We start from the raw sequence: 22,228 nt of genomic DNA on the forward strand, positions 1-22,228 counted from the left end.
CTACCAATCCCAGGGCAAGCAGTGGCTTCCCCATGTCAGTCTTAATAACAGCCACATTGCTGCGCATTAACTGATTAGCACGTGATTACTGTGTGAGCTTTTACCACCTACAAAATGGGTGGCAGTAAGTCCCATTGGCTAAAGGCAACATTAGTGCATAGCCATTAATGCTGAAAATAGAAAATCGGCCATTTTCTGGCCATGGCACAAAGTGACCTTAGCGTGTGGCAAAGACCCACGTAAGGGCGCACTAAGGCCACTTTGGCTCCAACTTTGTAAAGGTACCTTATTGAATTATCCCCATTGACTCTATTTTGAAACATGCAAGGCAGAACCCCCCCCCCCCCATTCAGAAGGGCTGACAGTCATGGAGGGGCATAATCAAAAGGGACGCCCACGTTTTCCTGGGGACGTCCTCGCAGGACGGCTCCAGCAAGGGGTGGGGAAACCAGTATTATCGAAACAAGATGGGCGTCCATCTTTCTTTCGATAATACGGTCGGGGATGCCCAAATCAGCAAATTTAGGTCGACCTTAGAGATGGTCGTCCCCAGGACTTGGTCATTTCTGATTTTCAACGATAATGGAAAGCGAGGACGCCCATCTTAGAAATGACCAAATCCAAGCCATTTGGTCGTGGGAGGAGCCAGCATTCGTAGTGCACTGATCCCCCTGACATGCCAGGACACCAACCGGGCACCCTAGGGGACACCGCAGTGGACTTCACAAATTGATCCCAGGTGCATAACTCCCTTACCTTCAGCTAGATGCACTAACTGAACGGAAAAAGCCCTCCCCTTACTGATCCCTTAGCGATTCAGAAAGGAACGGGCATGCATGCATCATTTGCACATGATTTCCTTCCTAAGGAGGGGAAGCCAGTGCAGAGCAGCCAAGCATTATGCGTGGCTGCTCTGTGCATGCCAAAGACGGCTTCATACATGCAGACAAGCTGCGTGTATAATAGCCGACTACAACCTTAGAAAAGCACAAGTCCAGGTGAAAACGTCCAAGTGCTCGTCAGGGACGCCTTTTTTTTTTTTTTTTAGATTATGGGTGAAGGACGTCCTTTGCTATGCCTCCGTCCCTGCGACGGCAGTTGAGGATGTCCAAAATTTGAATGTTTTCTGTGAGAAGGATATCCATGCCTTTGCTATGCCTCTGACATCCCCTTTATTTGGATTTTGGATCACAAGTAGCAGCAGTGGGATTTGAACTGGCCACCTCTGGATTGCAAGACCAGTGCTCTAACCACTAGGCCACTCTTCCACTCCACTACCTTGAAATTTGGCTGTCCCTGTGTGGGGGGTGGGGGGGCAGTTCAGGACGTCCAAAAGGTTTGAAAGAAGGACGTCCATGCCTTCGCTATGCCTTCGCTGACACACACACATACCTCCCCCCCAGGGACCTGCATACTGCTTCGATGGACCTGAGAATGACATTTCAGGCTGGCAAAAAAAATTTTTTAAGTTATTTTTTTCAGGGTGGGAGGGAGTTAGTAACCACTGGGGGAGTCTGGTCATCTGGTCATTTTGGGCACCTTTTTGAGGCTTGGTCGTAAGAAAAAATGGACCAAGTAAAGTCGCTCAAGTGCTCCTCAGGGACGCCCTTCTTTTTTTCCATTAACGCTCGAGGACACCAATCTGTTAGGCACGCCCCAGTCCCGCCTTTGCCATGCCTGCGACACGCCCCCGGGAACTTTGGTCATCCCCGCGACGGGAAGCAGTTGGGGATGCCCAAAATTGGCTTTCGATTATGCCGATTTGGGCAACCCTGAGAGAAGGACGCCCATCTCCCGATTTGTGTCGAAAGATGGGCGGCCTTCTCTTTCGAAAATAAGCCTGCTAGTCACCCTGAATACTTACATACGCTCTTATTCTAGGTAAATCTGTCTGAAATTGCAGAAAATGGAATATTTTATTGTCTATAACTGGAAAAATATATAAAATATGTAAGAAAAACCAGTTTAGTAGTGTAAATGTGGATGACAAATGACAGAGACCAGGGCTACAGGTTACCAAAACACTTCTCCTCTTTTCCCAGTCCGGTTTAAGTTTCTAGGCCTAGAAAAACTTGTTTGGGTACCTGAGAACAATTATTTTCCTTCTGTGTGGAGGTGCATTATGGATAGAGGAAGTGGACTTGTAGTTCAAATAATAACTGTTTCTGCCACCAATACCCACTGAGACCTTGGGCAAGTCAGTTTTGTCCCATGTCTTAAGTACCACTAAGGTTTTAAACTTTCAGAGGGAAGGATTTGTTGTATCTCTGTTTAGAGAACTGTATAAAGGTTGCAATAATAATATAACGAGTTCTTCTTCTGTAACATCAGAAAACATCCATCATCAGAAGCCTGGTACATGTCTAGGTGCACGGTGGTGCTCCGGTTTGGCTTTTGCCTTCCTCTCCTGTGGACTAACATGCTTCCACTTTGATGGGAGCATCTTTAACTTTTTCCTTCTCTTGTCTGTGCACCACACTCTTTCACAGTACTCCTCTACCCTCTGGAAATTGCTGTAGCCAATGAGCTGCAGGAAGTCCTTGTACCAGGGTCTGGAGGCCTGTGGGATACTGCTCTGCACAGGACAGGGCATTTTGTGAGCCGTGTCCTCGTCTTCCTCTTTGTGGAACATTTCATCGACACGCTCTTCTTCCACCACCTCCAGTGTGATTTTCCTGATGGTGTGGCTGAAACCATGTTCTACTGCTTGACAAAAATAAAGCCCTGCGTCTGTGCGTTGCAATTTCAGGATGAGGAGGCCGAGGTCCATTTTCCTCATTCTGTCATCTGCCCTGACCTGAAAAAAATGCATAAACTGTATCAGTAAAACATTTCTAAACAAGATATAATTTTACTAAACCAAGAAATCATTGTTATGATTTCAGAATCGAAGCCATGGAATAAAATTAACAGCATGCAGTTATCTGATTTAATCTTTCTAAACCTTACTGTGTCTGATTTTAGGGTTTGACATTTGATGAAACCACATGAGCGATAAATCACCTGGACCAGATGGTATACACCCCAGGGTACTGAAAGAACTTAAACATAAAATTGCTGATCTGCTGTTAGTGATCTGTATCCTGTTGTTAAAATTTTCCATATTACCTGAAGATTGGAGACTGGCCAATTTTTTAAAAGGGCTCCGGGGTGATCTGGGAAATTACAGAATGGTAAGTGTGACATCAGTGTCAGGCAAAATAGTGGAAACCATTATTAAGAATAAAATTGCAGAACAAATGGACAAACATGGCTTAATGGGACAAAGTCAGCATGGGTTCAGCCAAGGGAAAACTTGTTTCACCAATTTGCTTCATTTCTTTGATGGTGTGAATAAACTACTACTACTACTACTATTTAGCATTTCTATAGCGCTACAAGGCATACGCAGCGCTGCACAAACATAGAAGAAAGACAGTCCCTGCTCAAAGAGCTTACAATCTAATAGACAAAAAATAAATAAAGTAAGCAAATCAAATCAATTAATGTGAATGGGAAGGAAGAGAGGAGGGTAGGTGGAGGCGAGTGGTTACAAGTGGTTACGAGTCAAAAGCAATGTTAAAGAGGTGGGCTTTCAGTCTAGATTTAAAGGTGGCCAAGGATGGGGCAAGACGTAGGGGCTCAGGAAGTTTATTCCAGGCGTAGGGTGCAGCGAGACAGAAGGCGCGAAGTCTGGAGTTGGCAGTAGTGGAGAAGGGAGAAGGGAATAAACACGAGAATAAAGGCGAATCAGTTAATGTTATATTCCCCAAAAAATCCGCAACAAAGCGGAGAACTCGAATGCCCCACGGGAAAACACAAAGAGAAAAGTAAAAGTGGGATGTTTTGACCAAGGAAATACAAATCCTGGAAACAATGTCTTAAAAACTTCTTTATTGCTGAAAAGACTCGACACAACTGTTGTGTTTCGGCCCTCAGGCCTGCATCAGGAGTCTATAAAAACATACATAATCAAATAAATCATTCAGACAAACAAGAAAAGTATAAGATGAAGTGTCAACATATCTTACACTACAATGAAAAGAAAAATGAATAATAAAAAAAGATGAACATGAAATCTTTTAAAACACAGTATTGTAATATCGCCATGCATGCAATGTTTGGATAGTAAAATTTACTTCTATATGTTTTGAATGTTTAGTTTTCTTTTAAATGATTTTTATGTAATGTCATGTCCGGGTTTAAAATGGCAGCCATGGCCTCTAATGGTGGTCTTGCAAGACTACTACTAGAGATCGCGGCTACTGTTTTGAACCCAGAGCCAGCACTGGCAGCCGCAATTGGAGAAGGTTGTAGATAAAGGAAAAGAGGAAGTGCTAGGAGTCTGAGGAAATACTTCTTCATGGGAAGAGGGTGGTGGATACGTGAAATGGTCTCCCAGTAGAGGTGGTGGAGTTGAGGATTGTATCCAAACTCAAGAAAGCATGAGAGATGCGCAGAGCAGTGGTGTAGCCAGCCTTCTAATTTGGGGATGGGGGCTGGACAGTGCCATTGGGGGAAACTGGGCAAAGAATGGAGGGCCTGGGCCCCTGAGGACCCCATGTGGCTGTGTCCCTGTCATAGAGGGTCTCTAAGGGAGTAGAAGGGATAGTAGATAGCAAGAAAGAGCAGACCAGATAGGCCATATGGTTTTTTTTTTTATCTGCTGTGATTTCCTATTTCTATGTTTTTTCAATCCTTTCATTTTAAATTAAATATCCCTCCTTAACCTCTAACGTGTACATACGGGGCTGCTCTACAATCTCCTACATACTCCATAATCAGCCCTTAGTTCTGACCTATTTTCAGTTTAAGACAGGGAAGGTTTCATTATTTATTTCCAAGTTCTAGAAGGAAAATGGATGGCAACGTACCTCCTCTGCCCTTGCTTCATTTGCTCTCTGCACAAACCACAGGACCTTTGCTTGTAAGGAGCGTGGAGAGCATTCTAGCAGGGTGCTGTTGTTCTCCACACCATAAACCAGTTGCTCCTCAGTCTTCTCAAATGTTTCGCCTGCAGAGAAAATAATTGTTGTGATTCTCAGCTTTTTTTAAATTTCAAATACCTGCATGGTTTAGAAAGGCTTGATGTAGATGAGAGACATAACCCTCCTCTCTGTACCCTTCTCCACCACCGCCAACTCCAGGCTCCGCTCATTCTGCCTCGCCTCACCCTATGCTTGGAACAACCTTCCTGAGCCCTTATGCCAAGCCCCCTCCCTGCCCGTCTTCAAGTCTTTGCTTACAGCCCACCTCTTCAATGCTGCGTTCGGCACCTAACTCTTACCTTTCAGTAAATACATTTGACCGCCCCTATCAGACTGACCGTTCACTTGTCTCTTAGATTGTAAGCTCTTTGAGCAGGAACCGTCCCTCTTTGTTAAATTGTACAGCGCTGCGTCACCCTAGTAGCGCTTTAGAAATGTTTAGTACTAGTAGTAGTAGCATGAAGGTTGAATTAGAACATTTAGTACTATCTATATGTCAACCATCTCTCTGACCTCATGTGCAACTTTCTTTAAATTAGTCCCCTTATTTTCTAACTCTTCTTACACTCTTACTTATCTCTATGTTTCATCTTTGCTTATACCCTACACTGTACACTGTTTTATTACATATTGTGTCGACATTGTAAGTAGTATACTGGAATTGTCTATTGCATTCTTATTGTACACCTCCTTGAGTGAATTCCTTCAAAAAGGTGGTAAATAAATCATAATAAAGAAAGAAAGAAAGAATATGGCTTAAGCAAAGAGTCACGCATAAATGTAGGCACTGCCATTTGCACCAATGTTATTTAAGTGACCCAATTTAAGTGTTTTACTTATGCAATGAGGGCTGAATATTGGCATTTAATCCAACTCCACCCCTGTAATGCCCACAAGTTATATGCTATTGAATTTGGCGCTAACCTGTCATTTTCACTTGAGATAACTGGTTGATCACCGGATAAATGCAAACAAGCAATTTAACTGGTCAGCGGCCATTTCCCGGCCAATTAAATTGTTTTGAATATTAGCCAGTCAATGTATAGTTAAGCTCTGGAACTCTTTGCCAAAGCAGGTGGTAAAAGCGGTTAATGTAGCTAGGTTTAAAAAAAGGTTTGGACAAATTCCTAGTGGATTTTCAAGTCCTAGCATGGAAAAAGAAATAGTAGATCTAAAAAAAACAAACAAACAAAAAAATAAAACTCCAAGATGTAGAAAATGTTCAATTTATTCGCCAATAAAATAATAAATACATAATTAAAAGCCTGACACGGCCATGTTTCACCCTCTCAAAGGGGGGCATCAGGGGCTTGAAACAAATTCCAGTGGTGGTGCTTCTAAGGACAGATCTTGTAGATTGATTGCCTATTTGTTTTGTTGGATTTTTATGTCCTGCCATTTCTTCAGGTCTTCTCTATCCTTGTATAGTTGCAACATACCAACCACTTCCTTTCCTGTCTCCTTTCCATGGCATCTCATATGGGTCCTGTCTACAGTTCCTACACGATACAAAGTTAGATGATGTCATGATGTAGGATATAGGTTGGCACCTGGGTCTTTCATTGAGTAGCTTCTTTGTTCCTTTAATGTATATCCTTCCTAGACCTACCTGTGCTCCCCGTTCACCTAGCCTCCCATGAAGAGTGCAATGTCCTCTGAGATAGGAGTGTCATACAGATTAGTGACTTACTAGCCCTAGTGGGATCCTGGATTAGTAAGTGATGATGGTGATGTTTTCTTTTCTATGAGACAACGGTACATCACTTCCATGTGGAACTTTTTTTTAACAAGGAAAACGCTGTCTGAAACGTCTTATTGTTTAGAATGGGATTCTCACAGAGTCTATGCTTCCCAGATCAGCCCCCTATGGGCAGTTTCCTCCCTAGAGTAGGAAACTCACTTGTTAAAAGGCTGGTCAGCCTTTCACAGGCCCGGCACATTCTTCCACTCTCTCCCTCTTATGGACAGGCACTAGAAGCAGCGAGTTCTTTTGCTACAGCATGGGCCTGGTGAAGAAGGCGTGTTTTCCCTGCCAAAATGTGACCTAGGGGCTCTGGATGCCATTTTGGGAATGCCCTGCTCCTGCCACATCAGCACTCATGATACACTTATGTGCAGATATGGAAGTGCATGCAGATGTATAGGTGGCCTGGTACAAGTGGTTGTGCACTTATGGCCTCTTGCACACATCTGCTTTCTAACGTGATGCCCACCAATGTGCATTTTATAAAATACTACCATATACCTAGTTAGGGGCCGTTTTTGGGCAAGCCAGGGTATTTGATTGCCTTTCATGGAATTGCTTTCTTAGAGGAGAGCTCTGTAAATGAACTGTTAACATTTGCCTGTCCAATGTGTACATAAACATTTAGATTACTGACATATGGGCATGTTAAAATATATTGGCAAGAGGGTGTAGAGAGGGGTGGGGCTCCCACTTACGCATGTAAATTACAGAATCCCATAGGTTGCTCATGTTCCTGCTGCATTTAGCTGTTCACACCCTACCTCTATGGCTGGCATAAGTACTTTCCCCTAAATGTTATGCACAGTGATTCCATTGCCTGACCTTGGAAGTGCCCAGTTATAGAATTGCCTCCATAGTAGAATCAAACTGTATCTAATTGCCCAAGAAAATTTATAAAAATCCATATAACCATGTAAATGTTTTGCATTACTCCCAGTATTATAAAAGTAATACATAGTACAAACAGTCCAGAGAACTTCAATATTAGAGTCTTAATCAGTCAAATAGCTTGTTTTGAATGGTTGCTTAGGAAGGGATTCTTCTCCCCCCCCCCCCCCCAAATTAAAAACCCTACAGAGAAACCCAAGCTTCCACGAGGAGGTTCTGATATAGTGGATACAGAAAGACCTTGTAGTGTAGACACTGAAAAAAAGCCCAGCAATCCCTGGAGCACTGCAGTGAGGACACTAGACTGAATTTCTAGAAGTCTCGGGCAAATTTGATAACTGGCGAAATGAAAACTTAACAAGCACTCATTACAACTTGAGAGTAGCAATGCAAGTAAATCAAGCCACAGAACATAGGAAACTCAAACTGGAAAACTCAGGTACCAGCAGTTCAATATTAGCATACTTAAATATTGTGGATATCAAGAATACGCCAGCCAACGATCATGTTTGATAATACATCAGCCACTTTTAGCCAATATTTTATTTTATTTTTTTGTTACATTTGTACCCCGCACTTCATGGCAGGCTCAATGCGGCAGGCAATGGAGGGTTAAGTGACTTGCCCAGAGTCACAAGGAGCTGCCTGTGCCGGGAATCGAACTCAGTTCCTCAGGACCAAAGTCCACCACCCTAACCACTAGGCCATGACATTGTTTTAGGTTGCGGCTTGCACGTCCTTACCAGTGAACTGCTGACCCAGGCACTGCTGAATAGCATTTCCATGCCGGACATCTTGCCTACGAAAACGCCTGAGAAACACAAAAAGAAATTTCTCTTGAAAACAAGCTAGTTCACAATATTCTAAAAATTTGTATCAGTATTGGGGGAAAAAAAAAAAGCTTATGACAAGTTGACACACAAAGAGGGGCATAATCGAATGGGGCGCCCAAGTTTTTCTGAGGGCGTTCTTGCAGGATGTCCCCGCGAAGGGGCGGGGAAACCCGTATTATCAAAACAAGATGGGTGGCCATCTTTCATTTCGATAATACGGTCGGGGATGCCCAAATCTCCATATTTAGGTTGACCTTAGAGATCGTCATCCCTAGAGATGGTCGTCCCCAGTTTTCAGCGATAATGGAAACCGAGGACGCCCATCTCAGAAACAACCAAATCTAAGCCCTTTGGTCGTGGGAGGAGCCAGCATTCGTAGTGCACTGGTCCCCCTCACATGCCAAGACACCAACTGAGCACCCTAGGGGGCATTGCAGTGGACTTCAGAAAAAAAATCCCAGATGCATAGCTCCCTTACCTTGTGTGCGAAGCCCCCCAACCCCCCCCCCAAACAAAACCCACTCCCCACAACTCTACACCACTACCATAGCCCTTAGGGATGAAAGGTGGCACCTAGATTTGGGTACAGTGGGTTTGTGGTGGGTTTTGGACGGCTCACATTTACCACCACAAGTTTAACGGGTAGGGGGGATGGGCCTCGGTCCGCCTACTTGACGTGCACTGCACCCACTAAAACTGCTCCAGGGACCTGCATACTGCTGTCATGGAGCTGGGTATGATATTTGAGGCTGGCATAGAGGCAGGGAAAAAATATTTTAAAGTTTTTTTTTTTTTTTTTTTTTTTAAGGGTGGGAGGGGGTTAGTGACCACTGGGGGAGTAAGGGGAGGTCATCCCCGATTCCATCCGGTGGTGATCTGGTCATTTAGGGCACATTTTTTTGGCTTGGTCGTAACAAAAAATGGACCAAGTAAAGTCGGCCAAGTGTTCATCAGGGACCCCCTTCTTTTTTCCATTATCGGCCGAGGACACCCATGTGTTAAGCACGCTCTAGTCCCGCCTTTGCTACGCTTCCGAAATGCCCCCAGGAACTTTGGTCATCCCCACGATGGAACGCTGTTGAGGGCGCCCAAAATCAGCTTTCGATTATGCCAATTTGGGCGATCCTGAGAGGACGCCCATCTCCCGATTTGTGTCGAAAGATGGCGCCCTTCTCTTTCAAAAATGAGCCCAAAAGAGAAGTAAAGGACAAAAGTGTGACAGACACTAATTATATTTAGTCAATCAATGAGGTTTGGTTACTAATGTATATTAAGCAGTTATCAAATGAATTAGCTCTTGAAAACTTTTATTGCACACTTTTTCTGAAAGAATGTCCACTGTGAGCACATGTACAGTGGTTTGTACATGTGTGATCGCACATGCACAACGGACACCCTCTTTACAAACAACGCACACCCTAGAAAGAGGGAGGGCTATTATCGGCAGACACATACTTTCATGTGTTTTTCTGCTTGCTTGTTTTTGTTTGATAACATGCAAAATGTGGGATATGTCATTACAAACGAATGTCCATCCCTGTTATAAAGTATGCTTAAAATGGCTGTCATATATGGTGTTACAGAATCACTCCCTCAGGTACTGCAAACAGTTAACACACAGGCACTGCATTTACTGCATGTTAATTTTTGCAACTAATAAGTGATAAATGCCAAACCTTTACTGCAGTTTAATAAATTACTCCGTGATGAGAATTTAAAGTCATTTCATTCAATCGTAAACACATTTATCCAAAACGTATAGTGATGGTAGAGCTGTAAGTAATGTGCAAAGTTTGAAAAGGGAGAAGATTGGGTGGGGCAAAGGGATTTCTTAAAGCAGATGAAAAATAGCAAATGATCAGACAGTGCTGTAATGAAGGTTATCAATAACACACTTTAACTGGAACATGCTTTTTCTTCTGCTTCCTGATTACCATGCTACAGAAATTAATCAATAGTACTGTTGTGCGGTCTTTCATACAGATCATTTAGCATCAGTTATTCACTGAATAATGTAAATGGACACTGCAGTCATTTTCTTCACCTCATCCAACAGTTATCATACACTCTAATACATCTCAGTCTCTCGCTCTTAAAGCATATTTAGCAGTAATGATCTTATGGTTCGGGGGGCGGCGAGGAGAAGGCAATAGTTAATAGGGTATGGTCCTCCGTCTCATTGCCATCATTGTCACATGGAGCTGCAGAGGGAAACTGAACATGGCTCCTCAGGATCTCAACCCAGGTAGCAACAGGAGTTGAAACCAGTTCCCCAGGTCTGCAACCTGTTGCAGTAACCATTAGGCCGCTCCTCCCCGCTATATGGCCTTTTCCTAACTGGTGAGGTTATGGGCGGGCCAGGGATGGAGTTACGGCAGAACGGTGACCTAGCTGGTGTGCGGCAATATTCAGCCTGCTAACCAACTAGGTAACTGCATAAAGGTAGGACAGTAAAAAGGATGTCTTAACTTTCTGTGTGAAAGTTAACTGTGCACTGGTGTGAATAACAGCCACTGCCCAGTTAACCCCTGATTCATTGCACATGTGCTTCTGTGTCCCCCCTTTCTGATCCTCCCTCCCTCCATCCCCCAAAGAAAATATCAGGAGGCCCAAGCCCCATCATCCCTGCAGGCCCCTTGGACCTACCTTGCTGCTCCCTAGGGGTCTAGGGAGAAAATGGCTGCCGCAGTGGCGTTCCGACCCTAGCTGACACCCGGGGCGGATCGCCGATGCGCCCCCCCCCCGGCGAAATTACATCTCTCCCCCCCCGGGTGCACGCCGCTGGGGGGGGGGGGGTGCCGCAGCGCGCGCCTGTTGCCCTGTCTCCAAGTTTGCAATTCGCATGTGTTCACTGCTCCCTCTGAGTTTGCCCCACGGCACCCCCCCAGCAGCGTGCACCCGGGGCGGACCGCCCCCACTGCCCCCCCCCCTTGGTACGCCACTGGGCTGCCGCAGTCCTAGCAACAGCCTCACAGTACTTCAAGTACTGTAGTACCTAGAGGCGCAGCAGCCATTTTGAAGAAGAGGCAGTGCTGGGCAGGACCCAAGTGGGTGTCACTCCTGCCCTTGTCCCCCTAGACCGTCAGAGACCAGCAAAGGTAGGCACAGGACAGCCTACAGGGATGGCGGGGCTCAAGCTTCCTGATATTTCCTTTGGGAAGGCAGAGAGGGTAGAAAAGGGGGGTAGCAAAAGTCCAGGGTTAAGGTTTTCAATTTTTATTTTGCATCAGTTGCAACAGACCTCGGGGTCTCTTTCTATTTTTATGGCACAACTTGTTTGAAAATAGGACCCACATTGTTGGTAAGACGTTGACGTAATTACCTCTTTGCCTGTGTTCCTGATGGGTAGTACCTGGAACAAGAGATGCCATCCCAGGCACAATAGGGGTCTCTAGCGAGGCAGCAGTCGGCACAGGCTTTGCCATACATATCACACTGATGAAACTTTACTTGGGATATGCCAGACTTAGTTCCAATATATAGCTGTTGCTGTGGAAGGTACAATACATATGTTTAGTGTGCACAAAGTTTTGGCAGAGGACTCTTTTAGGTACGTTCCTGAATCTCCACTACCCCAACTGTAAAGGACTAAAATATAAATCAACATATGTATCCAGTTTCTCTTATATAAGCACGCAAATATGGAATGAATTACCAAAATCAATAAAAACAACACACGACATAAATAATTTCTGAAAATTACTGAAAACCAACCTATTCAATAAGGCTTACCACAAAGATCCATCCTAAATACCAATAACAAAATTTACACCAGAACTACACAAAACGTAACTCTTTATTCCTGATTGTTCAAGTCTAATCTACTACGATTGAAGTTTTATCCAATTATGTTCAATATATTTGTGAGTGACATTGCCGAAGAGTTAGAAGGTAAAGTTTGTCTATTTGCGGATGATACTAAGATCTGTAACAGAGTGGACACCCTGGAGGGAGTGGAAAACATGAAAAAGGACCTACGGAAGCTAAAAGAATGGTCTTAAGGTTTGGCAATTAAAATTCAATGCGAAGAAATGCAAAGTGATGCATTTAGGGAGTAGAAATCCACGGGAGACGTATGTGTTAGGCGGGGAGAGGGATCTTGGGGTGATAGTATCTGAGGATTTGAAGGCGACGAAACAGTGTGACAAGGCGGTGGCCCTAGCTAGAAGGTTGTTAGGCTGTATAGAGAGAGATGTGACCAGCAGAAGAAAGGGGGTGTTGATGCCCCTGTATAAGTCATTGGTGAGGCCCCACCTGGAGTATTGTGTTCAGTTCTGGAGGCTGTATCTTGTTAAGGATGTAAAAAAAATTGAAGAGGGCAAAGAAAAGCTACGAGAATGGTATGGGATTTGCATTACAAGACGTATGAGGAGAGACTTGCGGACCTGAACATGTATACTCTGGAGGAAAGGAGAAACAGGGGTGATATGATACAGACGTTCAAATATTTGAAAGGTATTAATCTGCAAACTAACCTTTTCCGGAGATGCGAAGGCAGTAGAACGAGCAGACATGAAATGAGATTGAAGGGGGGCAGCCTCAAGAAAAATGTCAGGAAGTATTTTTTTCACGGAGAGAGTAGTGGCTGCTTGGAATGCCCTCCCGCGGGAGGTGGTGAAAACGGTAACGGAATTTAAACATGCGTGGGATAAACATAAAGGAATCCTGCTCAGAAGGAATGGATCCTAAGGAGCTTAGACGAGATTGGGTGGCAAAGCCGGTGGCGGGAGACGGAGATGGTGCTGGGCAGACTTATACGGTCTGTGCCAGAACCAGTGGTGGGAGGTGGGGCTGGTGGTTGGGAGGCGGGGATAGTGCTGGGCAGACTTATATGGTCTGTGCCCTGAAAAGGACAGGTACAAATCAAGGTAAGGTATACACAAAAAGTAGCACATGTGAGTTTATCTTGTTGGGCAGACTGGATGGACCGTGCAGGTCTTTTTCTGCCGTCATCTACTATGTTACTATTATCTTTTATTTCTTATTAAGAAAATGAACTTTATTTATTTGACTAGCTAATTCCACTCTGTCACCTCCATATTTTAACTATGTAATTCTCTTTTCCGGAATTGGTGATCACCATTACGGAACAATTGTAAGCCACATTGAGCCTGCAAATAGGTGGGAAAATTTGGGATATAAATGCTACAAATAAATAAATATAACATTTCTAAGTATACGCTTTAGGCCTAATGATAAAGAACATAATGCCTGAAAAAACCTTCACAATGAATTTCTACCATCACATGATCCGATGTCCATCAAACTGTTAATGTAAAGTTTTGAATAGAAAAAAAAAAAAGAAGAATCTTAATGCCCTCACTAATACTATGCTCTTACAGCTGTTTTATTTTATAAAACACAGCAGGGGTGTTTCCCACACTGCTTGGCTACTGTACTTTTATACCTACGGTGAGTCTTCATAAAATAAAGGGAAACTCTTGCTAATGGTTTTAAAAGCAACTTAAAATCAATGACTGATTGACAGGGCTGCTGAGAGGGGGGGGGGAGCAGGGGGGACAAACTTCCCCGGGCCTGGGCCTCCAAGGGGGCCCGGCGCCACGGTCAGGCCTCCAGCGCTGCAGTCTCTGGTCTCACCTGCCTGTCTCCTCAGCTCCGGGCCTCCTGCATTCGAAGCGGCTGCCACAGATCGCCTCCCTTCGGGCCTTCCCTCCCTGTGTCCCGCCCTCACGGAAACCGTAAGTTACATCAAATGAGGGCGGGATACAGGGAGGGAAGGCCAGAAGAGAAGCGATCTGCGACTGCTGCTTCGAATGCAGGGGGCCCGGAGCCGTGGAGGCAGGCAGGTGAGACCGGGGACTGGAGCGACAGGGGACGGCAGCGGCAGGGGGAGCAACGGTGGTGGGGCAGAGGCGGGGCGGCTTTGCCCCGGGCCCGGCCTATTCTTTCGGCAGCCCTGGTGATTGATCATAGGCAACTATGAATTTGGGTAGAAAATAGAAATGTCAGCTGGTATTTTGGAGAAACAACTCACAGGAACTAAAAATCAAAGTTGCACCCTCATCTTTACATGGCCCAGAACCGGCATTTGGAGTTGCAGCATGAAGTGATCAATAAGACACATTATCATGGCTTATTTTCAAAGCACTTAGACTTACAAAGTTACATATACTAACCTATAGAACTTTGCAAGTGCTTTGAAAATATACCTTGGTCCGTCTCATAGTTCATAACTCGTCTTTATAACCTGGCTCGCTAATAAGATGGCTAATTCTGAGTATCCATTTCTCTTTTCAATACGAGTGTGCAGGCTTTATTAATTATTTTTGTTTTCAATTGTGTTTTCGATCTATAAATAGGCTTCTTTTTTGTTTTTTTATAACCTATCCTGTTTCAAAAGAAAACATCCCTAACTTGATTTGTTAGGAATTAACATACCATAAATACCGCTAATGAATATAACACTTGTTATTAATATTTTCTACGATGATGCAAAGCTGCTAAAAGAAGCTTCACACATCAGTTGCAAGGAATTCACAATGGTTGCATTTGCCAGCCGGCCCTGGCACTGTGCCCAGTGCTGCACCTTTTCCCTGTGGGTGGGACACTTTTTAAAGAGGGCTTTTCCATACCTTTGAACTACACAGTAAATTATGGCAATATAGAGGCCACTTTAAATGGTTAATGATTACGGGGACACGTCATGGTCGTTCTTGCATACGTTTAGTAAAACCAGGGCTTTTTTTGTGAGGGGGTACTTGGGGGTACTGAGTACCGGCACCTTTTCCACGGGCCCCGAGTTTTAATGAAAGAGCTCAGGCTCTCCACACCAATTCTGCCTTGTCATAGGTTCTGTGACTGGTTGCAGGGGGCCAGGCTATTGTGGGATGGGTCCCTCAGTGATTACCCCACCCTTGAAGGATGGCCTAGCATTTGAGTACTGGAACCTTTTTTTGCGAGCAAAAATGCACCGAGTAAAACTCCATCAAGCTCAAAACAGGTCACAGCAGTTCATGTGGTTGTGTTTGGCTAGACCAAAGAAATAAGCATGTATTTTCAACTTTACAGCAATGCACACACACTAAAAATGTTAAGACAATCAGCAGCTGTAGCTCCTGCTAGCTGGCTTTAGTATCCGTCAACTGCTGATCTGGACTTGGAATCTGTACCAGTAATTCAGCTTACCTCTCAGGAGTTTGTTTATAAAATCCAGCACATATGCTTGTACGTGTTGTAAAATCAGCTCTTATACATTCAGATCCTGAGTGATGCTTTTCTTTGCTCTACATGTTTATTATTAGAACGGCTGTTGCCATGCGACATGCCACAACTTGAATGTGTATTTCCAGGCATCCTTATGCATATTTCACAAAACGTTCCATGTTCATTGAGCCTTTTGGGAAATTGTACACACCCCAACCTCAATGTCCCTAGATAGTTTATTTTTGTTACATTTGTACCCAGGGGTCATACACTCTGGAACAGCAAAAAAAAATGCTATGAGTTGGCGGGCTTGATGGCATCTCTTTGCGGGAATTGGAGTATTTGCAGTGGTATAGATTTTTGGTATTTCACTGTTTTGTTTCTGCACCAACTCATAACATTTTTTGATCTTCCAGAGTGTATGACCCCTGAGGCAGACGGGTGTTTCCCATCGAAACATGGCCCCATGTCAGGTCAGCTGTGCGAGGGGTGCTTAATAAAGATTTATTTGGCTGTGACAGTCTTTGTGGTTCGCCCTACTTTGGATTTGCCTATATTTTGCTTATCAGAAGTGTAGCTGGTCTATGAATTTCAGACTCTGTGTATCTATTATGTTTTGTCTATTATGTGTTACTTTAATTTTTGCCTCGTTGTATTCTTTGGTTTTGATATATCTTCATCCCCATTCTCATTGATTTGAATTGTAAACCGCTTAGAAGTCTTATGGACGCATAGAGGTAAATCAAATAAACAAACTTGAATTTGGGGTATGACACCACATACTTTCTATTGGAATATTTAATTGATATCCCATCAAATAGGCCATGTCCTTCAACCTGAGTCCAATATTTATAAAAATGCTCAGTAATGAGAGAACATAGATAATAGACTTACCCTTTTAACCGAGATATCCATAGAAATAATAGGAACCAAGACCTAAAGAGAAAGAGATTAAGAGTGAAACTTGTAGCAGACACTGATGTAGCTCTGTATTTATAGTTGCTGTCAATGTGCAAGAGTCCATCTGCTTTAACAAGGTTAATGTATGTACTTCTGATGAACTATATTTTGTAAATATGAACTATTCTATAAATTCATTTTGACAGAAATCAATGTCATTAAGAGGAAGTACTTACTCAGAAAAAATAAAGCAAGCCAAGATGTGCCCTGTCATTGAAAACAGCAGAATAAACTGATAACATCCAGTAACTAAAACCCCAGAGGAGGTGGCTAATAAATAATTTAGAGCAGTGGGTTGTGAACCAGGAAAGCCCAGGTTCATATCGCACCACCCCTCCTTGTGATCTTAAACTTCAATTGTATAAGGATATACATGCGTTCTTTGTGTTTGAACACTAGAGTGATGGGCCTTGTGATCTTTAAATATGATCAGGATACATCAGTATGATTTGAAAAGTGAAGTCCTGCAATAGCCCTTCTTCGTTTTCTCCTCTTTCTAACAACCATTACCAAATATACTTTCTACACTTACCAAGTAGCTTTCCCTTTAATTTAATTATTGCATCCAATCAGATTTCGAGGCAAATGGACTGCTAAGCACCCTTGAGAAGCTTTAGGTGCGTGTTTTGTGCTTGCTGACAATACGCTACTCAGTGGTTTGATGTTTCTATCAAATGCATCACCAAACTATTCATAACAAATGATTCAAAACTCAGGGGTTGGGGTCCTGTAAGGGCTGGAACGGTAGGAAATCTATGAATGATTAATTGCCCTGTAGGCTTAAGAAGTCACCACTTCAGTCTGAGCATGAATAATACGGAATAAGTCTACTCCTTGGCATCCTGCTGGTTACTTGGAATCTGAATTGGCCACCATCAGCGACAGGATGATGGGTTTGATGAATTCATGGTTTGACCCAGTATGGAATATCTTATCTTCCTATAATTTGGGAAGTTCCTTTTCTGTACAGGTTAGAGGTTCACTTGTCAGATCTCTAACTCGATAGAGGTAGTGTCTTTCCAGTTATGCATAAGACTTACTTTAAAGACTTGCAGCTCTTCCAGAATCACTTCCTCTGTTGATTCAGTGTCCTTGTTGTATATTGTAATGATTTTAAGCACAATGCCATTATCTGAAAGAACATTAAAAGAAGAGTCCATCGTGAAACTGTAGATTCAAAGGGCCTCCCACATTTTCAATGTTTCTTAATTTTCTGCATAACAGTTATTGGTATGTTTGAATTTTTTTCACTTCATAGAAAATTCAGGGGTCCTTTTACGAAGCTGCAGCAAAAGGAGGCCTGCACTAGCATCGGTGCATGTTTTTGATGTGCGTCAAGGCCCCCCCTTTCACAGCACTGGGTAAAAGACAGATCTTTCTTTTTTAAAGAAACGGCAGTGCAGCAAGTGACGCACTTGACGTGCACCAATTTTGGGGGAGCACTTACCGTCACCCATTGAAGTGGCAGTAAGGGCTCCTGTGCTAACCCAGCGGTAACTGAGTAGCACGTGCACTACCCGATTAATTCTGGGTACACACCAGCGCTACAAAACGATCATTCCATGTCAAGTGGTCTGGTGGTCCCTGCGTGAAGGCTGCAGTATGGGGTCAAACAGATTACTATATCTCAGCAAGTTTGCATCGGCGAACGTAAAACTTTACCAGTTTTCATTGGGGACATGTATGAATGTTCACAGAAAATTTCATTGAAATCCGTGATGGTCGCGCAGGGACCACCAGACCACTTGACGTGGAATGACCGAAAAAATATGGCGTGCGCTGGGGGTGGGCGCTACCACCAGGCCTGCTGTGGTCGCCTGGAGGTACTTCCGTTTTAACGAGCAGTAAGCCTGCGCTGGGCTTACTGCCGCTTTGTAAAAGACCCCCCCTAAAAGACTTACAATTTTGCTAAGATCTTTTAAGCACATGATAATTACAGTGGATAACCAATCTAGTGGTTAAAGCAGTGATCTTAAAAGCAGGAAAGATGAGGCTCAAATTCCTTTCTCCGAATGTCCTTTTTGACCTTTGACAAATCCCTTCAACCCCCATTGCAAGTTATTGCAAGTAAAGGTGTTTTTTTTTTTTTAATCTGATCTTGTTTATCATTTTTCTCATCTGCTCTGAACTATGGTGATCTAGTGGGGTGTATAATGTTTAAATAAATAAAAAATGATTAATGCAAAAAACAAAGTCAAGGCCCAACAGTACTTAGGAAGAGCCGGCTGTCATTGTCCTTGCAGGTACCGCTGACATAAGGTATAGAAGACAAATTTAGGATTTCGGATAGAAAGTTGAAATCCAGAGTCTCAGGAGTAGCTTTCTCAGAAATGCTCTTTCTTTTACTGCTTAGAAAATGTAAAAGTCATAGGATATGAGGCAATGTCCTATTGTATACTGGAAGCTGGTTAAAAGATAGAGTTAAATGGAGGAAAGTGGAGAGCACCCCAGGGATCTGTACTGGGTTTGGTGCTTTTTAATATATTTGTAACTGATTTGGACATCAGAACAAATATACTGATGATACATATTCCTTGAAGCGTCTTGTAAAGTAGACGAGGGAGCTGTAGAAAGCTACTGATGAATTTGACTACTCCAACTGGGGACATCATAGACAGCATTGTCTGTCCAGCTCAACTTCCTTGTGCCCTCAATAAGCAGCTACATGGATGAAATGTTGCTTGAGGGGAGCCACCATGGGAAGTGGATGTTCCCCATCTACTAGGGGCATGGACAGGAGAGTCTTACCTGTTCCGATAAACAAGACATCATATTGCCCATCTTCTGCCTCCACTCGATCCACTGCAATTTGCTTCAGATTGTACTTCCCATCAATTTTGACAAGAACTGGCCTCTTGTGAGCTGGTTTAACAGGCTCATACATCAGTGGGTGGCTTCTTGCAAACCGTACTACATCATCTGAGTAATCTTTGGTGCTGTCATAGTGGCCTCCATTAATCTTGCTTGCACACTGTAATACAGATATGTTCACTTTATTATCAATACGAATAGGAGTGAGGCAAAGGCAGGGGCTGATTACAAAATACTTGCTATTATGCCAGCTATGTTACATTTCTTCCAATCTGGGCAAGCTGTATACACTATAATTGGGGAGAAGGCATAGAGGAGTAGCAAAGTAGCTAGAGCAGCGGGTTAAACCAGGGAAACCAGGGTTCAAATCTTGCTGATATGGCCTGTGGCTTTGGGCAAGTCACTTGACTCTGTTGCCTCTGCTGCATAACTTATCTTCTGCCAGTGTCACCACACTCACACAACCCCTCCTCTCAAGTCACTTCACTAGCCGCTATCCATTTCTGTATATAGTACAACATTTTCTTTATGGTTTACAAGTACATTCCTTCTACTGCTCTTCGGTATCTCTCCTTTCCTATCCCTCCCTACACCCCTCTCCAGGATCTCCCTTCATCTGGAAGTCACTCTTATCTGTGCCCTTCTCCACCATCATCTCCAGATTCCATTTCTTTCATCTTACTGTGCCATATGTATGGAGTGGATGTCCTAAATCAAATATGTCATACTCCGTCTCTAGTCCTATTTAAATCCAACTAAAAGCCCCTTAATTCACCTGTTTAATACCCAATGTTTGAATCATTCCCATAACAAATGAAATTTTCTAATCACTTATTTGTCTGTCTTGAATAGATTGTAATTTCTGTTGAGCAGGGTCTCTTATATGTCTTTGTACAGTGCTGTGTACATGTAATAGTGCAACAGAAATTTTTAGAAGTAGTAGTAGTAGTAGTTATATTAGATACAAATAGGGCCTAATATACTAATGTGCTAATGCTAGTTACACAAGTGAAGGGTAATTTTATAAAAGTTGCTTAGATTGAGAGGACAAGAAGGCATGTATTGTTATTTTTGTTACATTTGTACCCCACGCTTTCCCACTCATAGCGGGTTCAATGCGGCTTACATATTATATACAGGTACTTATTTGTACCTGGGGCAATGGAAGGTTAAGTGACTTGCCCAGAGTCACAAGGAGCTGCCTGTGCCTGCAGTGGGAATTGAATCCAGTTCCCCAGGACCAAAGTCCACCACTCTAACCACTAGGCCAATCCTCCACATAGTGTGTCACAGGAGGCTATGTTGAGGGAAAGTGACATATGCACCTTAGGAACCCTTAGAATCTCTGGACAAAGCCTATGATTAAAGTAGAAGTCACTGGAGGTAGAAGGGGAGGAAGTCACCACTGAAGGCTTAAGCATCCTTAACCCAAACCCACTAGTTATCTCTGGTGTGAATACTGAGGAAGAGTTACATAAGTTATTCCTGAGAAAATCCCATTAATCGGTGGAGGGAGGCAACCAGAGATAGATCCTCAGGAGAAAACCCCCTGAGCCGGGATTCTAGAAGTCGCAGAGGAAAAGTACACTTAAGCACATTTACTGAGGGAGGCTTACTTATTCATGCAGGATGACTCTGGGAATAATGTAGGAGCTTCTCATGCAGCAAGAGCCCTCCATAATGTGATAATGTAAAAAGCTCATTGGAGAAACCCTTGAACTGAGCATAGAAGACCAGGCGTTATACAAACTCTTTCCTGGGAAAGTCAGTCACACCCTAGACAACCCAAAGCCAGAGGGATGCATGCTGGGGAGGAAATGTGAGGAGTTCCATAATTTCTCACAGAAGCATAAGTACATAAGTATTGCCATACTGGGACAGACTAAAGGTCCATCAAGCCCAGCATCCTGGCAAGATCCCAAAAAAGTACAAAACATTTTATACTACTTATCCCAGAAATAGTGGATTTTCCCCAAGTCCAATTTAATAATGATATATGGACTTTTCCTTTAGGAAGCCGTCCAAACCTTTTTAAAACTCTGCTATGCTAACTGCCTTTACCACATTCTCTGGCAACGAATTCCAGAGTTAAATTACACATTGAGTGCAGAAAAAGTTTCTCCGATTTGTTTTAAATTTACTACTTTGTAGCTTCATCGCATGCCTCCCTAGTCCTAGTATCTTTGGAAAGCGTAAACAGACGCTTCATGTCTACCCATTCAACTCCACTCATTATTTTATAGACCTCTATCATATCCATTATGGCTTTCCATAAAAGTACCCGCATCGCACACGTATGCACGAAATGACAGTGATTGCTTTTGGTTCAATAAGCTTTGGATACTGTATATCCAACCAAAACTACTGTCTTTCATTGAAAACTTTACTTGCTCAATCTGTGTTGAAAATCATGATTTAGAATATTTTGCCTTGCCTGAGACTTGACACCTTATTTTTATGGAAATGCAATACAGTAGTTTGACATTAAATCAAAGGGCACCAATACAGCTGTCTGTCAGTGGACCTGCAAATGCAGAATAAAAACTGCTTCCCAGATTTGTTTCACAATATTATTATTTGTTGCATTTGTATCCCACGTTTTCCCACCTATTTGCAGGCTTATTGTGGCTTACATTATGCCGTAATGGCGATTGCCATTACCGGATTGAGGAATACAAAGTGGTAATGCGTTACAGTTCATAAGTGATAGAGTAATTATTATTTATTTATTGCATTTGTATCCCACATTCCCCCACCTATTTGCAGGCTCAATGTGGCTACAACCTTATTATTAAGCAGTCAAGTACAGAGAGTTCATTTCCGGAATGAGAGATAAAGTGGTATTGTGTTAAAGTTCA

The 22,228-nt window shown here is 43.3% G+C and overlaps 1 protein-coding gene across 1 annotated transcript in view; it reads right to left on the reverse strand.

Annotated features, from left to right (window-relative positions):
- Positions 1-1,858: 1,858 nt before the first annotated feature.
- Positions 1,859-22,228, reverse strand: part of SEMA3E (semaphorin 3E) — a 139,971-nt gene continuing 119,601 nt past the window's right edge. Inside the window, exons 11-17 of the mRNA XM_030216644.1 lie at positions 19,308-19,530; positions 17,600-17,691; positions 16,494-16,535; positions 11,758-11,924; positions 8,346-8,413; positions 4,854-4,993; positions 1,859-2,797 (exon numbers count right to left, since the gene is read on the reverse strand). Coding sequence (XP_030072504.1) covers positions 2,345-2,797; positions 4,854-4,993; positions 8,346-8,413; positions 11,758-11,924; positions 16,494-16,535; positions 17,600-17,691; positions 19,308-19,530 — 1,185 coding nt within the window. The 3' untranslated portion in view covers positions 1,859-2,344. The remainder of the gene's footprint in view (positions 2,798-4,853; positions 4,994-8,345; positions 8,414-11,757; positions 11,925-16,493; positions 16,536-17,599; positions 17,692-19,307; positions 19,531-22,228) is intronic.

Source organism: Microcaecilia unicolor, chromosome 10 (genome assembly GCF_901765095.1).
Source record: "Microcaecilia unicolor chromosome 10, aMicUni1.1, whole genome shotgun sequence".
In the NCBI taxonomy this organism is placed as follows: Eukaryota; Metazoa; Chordata; class Amphibia; order Gymnophiona; family Siphonopidae; genus Microcaecilia; species Microcaecilia unicolor.